Source organism: Lonchura striata, chromosome 36 (genome assembly GCF_050655825.1).
Source record: "Lonchura striata isolate lonStrDom1 chromosome 36, ASM5065582v1, whole genome shotgun sequence".
NCBI lineage: Eukaryota > Metazoa > Chordata > Aves > Passeriformes > Estrildidae > Lonchura > Lonchura striata.
This window is the reverse complement of record NC_140738.1, coordinates 2,983,590-2,988,872: the sequence shown is the minus strand read 5'-3', so window position 1 is coordinate 2,988,872 and position 5,283 is coordinate 2,983,590. Positions and strand designations below refer to the sequence as shown.

Here is a 5,283-nt window from a genome sequence, read left to right as displayed (position 1 = left end):
ACATACCCACCTTGATATGCTGTTATATAGCAAACGATATTCATGGCTCTGTTAAGTCTTTGTTGTTCCTCTGGAAGTTCATTAATTGAGCAGAACCTTGGCTGAGCAGCAGTCTGTGTCATCAATTAATATAATTTTCTGAAACCAATGGCTTCTCCTGTCACTTCCTTCTGTGCAGGTCCCTGGCCCTATCTCTGAGCAGATTCAGAGCATCTGTTTGTAAAGACACTTTCCTGTGGTTCCTTCCATGGGGTCCCCCGTTTGTGGGACATCCCCCCTGGAGCAGGGTGTCCCCTCTGTGCTGCAGCCCCAGGGCTCGGGCAGAGCTCAGCCAATCAGAGCCCGCGGCGCTGATGACTCACCAGTTGCCAGGCAGACTCGCAGCTCCCCGCGTTCCCCACCTGGACCCACCTGCGCCCCCCCTCGGCCCCATGGCCCCGCGAGGGGAATTTGGGGAGGTGGGAGTGGGGCAGCGCCAAGGCCGGGCCCCCCCGCGCTGTCCTGGCGGGAGCGGCTGCAGTGGGGACCGAGTGCGGGCGGGAGCGGCCGAGAGCCCAGCGCTGCCCCAGCCCGACCTGCCCCAGCTCCATCCCTGCCCCTGCGCTGGGATGCTGTGGGTCTGGGGGGAAGAGGGAGCCGGCAGTGGGTGCTGGGCCTGGGGGCAGGAGGAGAAGGGAAGGAGAAGCAGGCTTGAGGAACAGAATGGTCAAAGGATGCAGGTGGCAGGAGAGGGTGGGATTGTGCAGGAGAAGGAAGAATAGCAAGAGGAAGAGGAGTGTGAGGAAGAGTAGAGACACAGGAGGAGGAGGCGGAGCAGAAAGAGGAAGCAGCAGAAGGTTCCACCCCTCCCTGTGTCTGCAGCCTCCCCCCAGCCCCAGGAGTGCTGCTCCCCCCACATGCAGCAGGTGACTGTGGAGGGGAATCCACGATTTTCACAGGGTGAATCTTGGTGTTTCTGAGCTTTATTGGGCTAAATGTTGGTTCTTTGGTTTTATGTGGCAGCTGAATCTTTATTTTTGGGATAGGTTTTTGCTGACTTGTGATGTTTGGGGAGTTTTTGTTTTGTGTCTTGAAATTTGTGAGATTTGATTTTTGGGCTGAATCTTGGTGTTTTGGAGGTTCTTACAGATACGAGATTCCCAATGATTTCCTGAGATGAACTTGGGCAAGGCGGAACCTCCAGTCCAAGGAGCTCTTGTCTTGTTTTTTTCCCTCAAACCAGGATTTTTAATTCCGTGGGCGTGGCTGGATGGAGGAGGAGGAAAAGCCCCGGAGATGCTGCAGGAGGAGGAGCTGCAAACCCAGCCCAGGGAAGTGCAGGGAGGAAAGAGCCCCCCTGAGCCAGGAAGGCGGGCGGAGATCCAGCCAGAGCTCGGAGCTGGTGGAGAAGCCTCATGGCAGGGAGAAGCCCCACAAGTGCTTGGAATGTGGGAAGGGTTTTAGCCAGAGATCCAACCTGATCGAACACCAGAGGATCCACACTGGGGAGAGGCCCTACGAGTGTGGGGAGTGTGGGAAGAGGTTTCGGACCAGTTCCCATCTCCTCAGACATGAGCGGAGTCACACAGAGGAGAGGCCCTACTGCTGCCCCGACTGCGGGGAGGGCTTCAAAAACAACTCCCACCTCACTTTGCACCAGCGCATCCACACCGGGGAGAGGCCCTACGAGTGTGGGAAGTGTGGGAAGGGCTTCAGAGACATGTCTGGCCTGATGATGCACCAGGTGCTCCACACTGGGAAACGGCCCTATGAGTGCTTGGAATGTGGGAAGAGCTTTGGGTGGAGCTCTGCCCTGAGAAGACACCAGGGCATCCACACTGGGGAGAGGCCCTACGAGTGTGGGGAGTGTGGGAAGAGGTTTCGGACCAGCTCCCATCTCCTCAGACATGAGCGGATTCACACAGAGGAGAGGCCCTTCCGCTGCCCCGACTGCGGGAAGGGCTTCAAGCACAACTTCAGCCTCACCGTGCACCAGCGCATCCACACTGGGGAGAGGCCCTACGAGTGTGGGGAGTGTGGGAAGGGCTTCGTACAGAGCTCAGCCTTGACCCAACACCAACGGAGGCACCACTAAGGGAAGCCCTGTGAGTGCCCTGAGTGAGGGAAGAGCTTGGAGTGAGGGAAGAGAGCGAGGGAAGAGCTTGGAGTGAGGGAAGAGCTTGGTGTGCTGCTGCAGCTCCATCCCCCATGGGAGGATCCAGGCTGGATGATCCCCAGTGACCCCCATTGGGCAGAGCCCCGGTGCCCCCGTATGGGGAATAAAACAGAGAGTAAAGCAATAGAGCTGATAAAGGGGCCCGATATCTGAGGCCTGACTGAGCAGAAACTGTGGGAGACACAGACACAGTTTCAGTCTCCCTGGGCAAGAAGTGACCAGAAAAAATGGTGTGAGTCTTTCTCATAAGATAAATGCTCCCAGGTTACTGGATGTCACGAAGAATGTGTAACCAATGGGAAATTGTTACCAAAAACAGAGCCCTCTATAAGCACCATACAAGTAAATCCCTGTATAAACACCTGGTACACTCAATAAAATTGGCTTTGCTCTAAACTCGGATGTCCCCGTCTCTCCATGGTGGGTAACCCTGTTGTGGGTGATCCCCGTTGGCTGGGGGAAGGCGCTGGAGGGATTTCTTTCCCTTCTCCTGGTGCTGCCGTGGTTTGGTTGGTAATAAATTCCCTCCCTGTGCCCAGGCTGGGTCTGTTGTCCCCGTGCCGGTGCTCGGGGCGGGATCTCTCCCGTTCCTTCTCTGCACTGCCGGGCCTCTCCTCAGCCAATGAGAGAACGCGGTGGAGAAGAGTCAGCCAATCAGCGAGAGCGGGGCTGATGACTCACCAGTTGCCGGGCAGACCCGCAGCAGGCAGTGTTCCCCACCTGGACCCGCCCTCCCTGCCCAGGGCCGGCCCCGCCGTGGGGTCCCCCCAAGTCCCTCCCCAGTGCCCCCAGGAACTGGGCTGGGTTTAACTGGGAAGCTTTACTGGGAACACTGGGAGCAGGCGGGCAGGGGCAGAGTGACAGCAGGGCTGGGGGGACACTCGACCCCCCCAAAATCAGCGTGGGGATAGAGCGGGGGGTCCCGGCAAGGCCCGAGGCCACGGGGAGCGGCTGCGGCCGCCGGCGGCTCAGGAGCTCTGTGGGCAGAGAAAAGGGGGTGACACCGGGCTGGGGGCCCCGGGGGAGCATTCACACTCCAGGGGAAGGGGGACACGACCCCCGGGACCCCCCTTTCTTGTGCAGGTAGAACTCCATCCCCAGTGCCAGAAAGACGAAGCCCAACTTGGAGTCTCCAGTTCCTGTCAGCATCTTGCTGCGGCAGCATCCAGCAGCATCTCTGCGGTTTCCACAGGGGTCAGTGTTATGATTGAGCACAAGAGGCCATCTGATCCGATTAACAGAATTTATTTAATTCATTTAAGAGAGTATATGAGAGCAAAGCAAAAAGCAGCGCTGCGGCGACAGAGGGGAGCAACCGCTCCGCCAAACTGCCACGCCGTGATCCCCCTAGCTCACTGTTTTTATCCCCTTCTTTAGTTCACTCGTTTCTTCTGCGCAGTCGCATTCTGTTGCTAGGTGGTCGTTTTCTGCCTCCTGGTGGTCGTGGGATGAAGGCTGGTTGTCTTCCTCACAGGTGTCCTTTGATCTGGGGATTCTCACAGTCTCAAGTATACGTGTTATCTTAGAAATGCATGTTATCAGTTAAGCACTGCAAAGCCTATTGCCTACTACCGCTGTAAAAGGTTAGGAATGCGTATTATCAGCAATTCACAGCCTGTTGCCTATTACCGCTGTAAAAACAAACTTCTTTGAAACAAATTACTATCTGCAGCTGCATCGAACAAAAAGGTCACCCTTCTCTTACAATTTCTCCCTTTTTTTTTTTTATCCTTCTTTTTGTTCGTTGAACCGTATTAATTCTTTTCTGCTAAGCTCTAGATAGTTTTCGGTCTCTATCTGAGTGAGTGATTCATATTTTGATCTTACTATCATTAAATGAGCGGCCTCTAACCTACTCTTTACTATTGCAATAAGCTTATTAAAGATGCAGGGTCCGAAAGTTAGCACTAAGATGAGCAGAATTGCCGGTCCTGCAATGGTAGACAAAAGAGTTGTTAACCAAGGGGAATGAGTAAACCATGATTCATACCAGTTTTGTTGAGCTTCTTGCTCTTTTTTTCTTTGCTCTATTTGTTTGCGTAATTCTGCCATAGTATCAACCACAATTCCTGTGTGGTCTGCATAAGTGCAACATTCTTCTCGTAAGGCAACACAGAGCCCCCCTTGTTGTAAAAATAATAAATCAAGTCCCCATCTATTTTGTAACACAACCTCAGAGAGGGATCTGACTTATTTTACTAACCCATCTATGGCCTTTTCGATTCTGCTCAAGTCTTCATCTACGGATACTCGTAAATTTTTCATACCTTGTTGTTGATTTACTAGGGAGGCTACCCCCGTTCCCACTCCAACTCCACTTACACTAAGCAAGATTGCTACTGTTAATGCTGTGAGTGGTTCTCTTTTGACTAGATGGTGTTCGGGAGTTGTTTGATGCTCTAGTACATACTCCTTTGGGTGATATGATATGCGAGGGACAATTAACACCTGTACACAATAATCTGAACTTTCATTGAAAAGCCTTATGGATAAGCAAGGGGTGGTTCCGAGTTTATTACATACCCATTTGGTGTTGGGCGCTGGCAGGAGCCATTCTGCTAGTTTGTCTTTTCTCTTGATGCTAATTGTCGTCTCACATAAGTGTTGCATTATTGCGGGTACCTTTCCCACACATTTCCCTTTCCCTCTTACTTGTGCTAGGGTTATTCCTGGGGTGCTATCTTTTCCCTGTTTCCACAGACATTCTCTTGGGTTTGTCCCATTAATTCTTCTGGTTTTGGCAGAGGATCCTATCGCCTCATAAAAGGGTGGATTCATCATGTAACAGAGCCAGCAACCTTCTGTCAGATTCGGGTATGTATAGTTTAAAACGCCAAATGTGGCTTGCATTATTTTCCACAAGGTGGCATGCTCGGGTTTAGGAACACCTGGCTCATCTATGTTAATATGGCTGGTAATAACCTCTGTCTCTGTGTAGTTAATTGTCTTAGTTTTAATGTCACTTATTACTTTGTTGGGTCCAATTGGTGCAGGGTCATAGGGAATAGGTTCTTTCTTAATAATTATTAGGTTTCCCAAATCGTGTCCCTCTATCCAATGCCTAATTCCCCATATCTTTCCCAACAGCCACCCCGGGTCATTTGGATGAGTAACATTGAGGTATATGA

At 52.4% G+C, this 5,283-nt stretch overlaps 1 protein-coding gene across 1 annotated transcript; it reads left to right on the top strand.

Moving 5' to 3' along the window:
* The first annotated feature begins 620 nt into the window (after window positions 1–620).
* LOC146764029 (uncharacterized) lies at window positions 621–2,551 on the top strand. The gene has a single exon (XM_085565626.1). It carries the CDS (start codon window positions 1,250–1,252, stop codon window positions 2,072–2,074), a length of 825 nt encoding a protein of 274 aa, XP_085421752.1. The 5' UTR covers window positions 621–1,249; the 3' UTR covers window positions 2,075–2,551.
* Window positions 2,552–5,283: the final 2,732 nt, after the last annotated feature.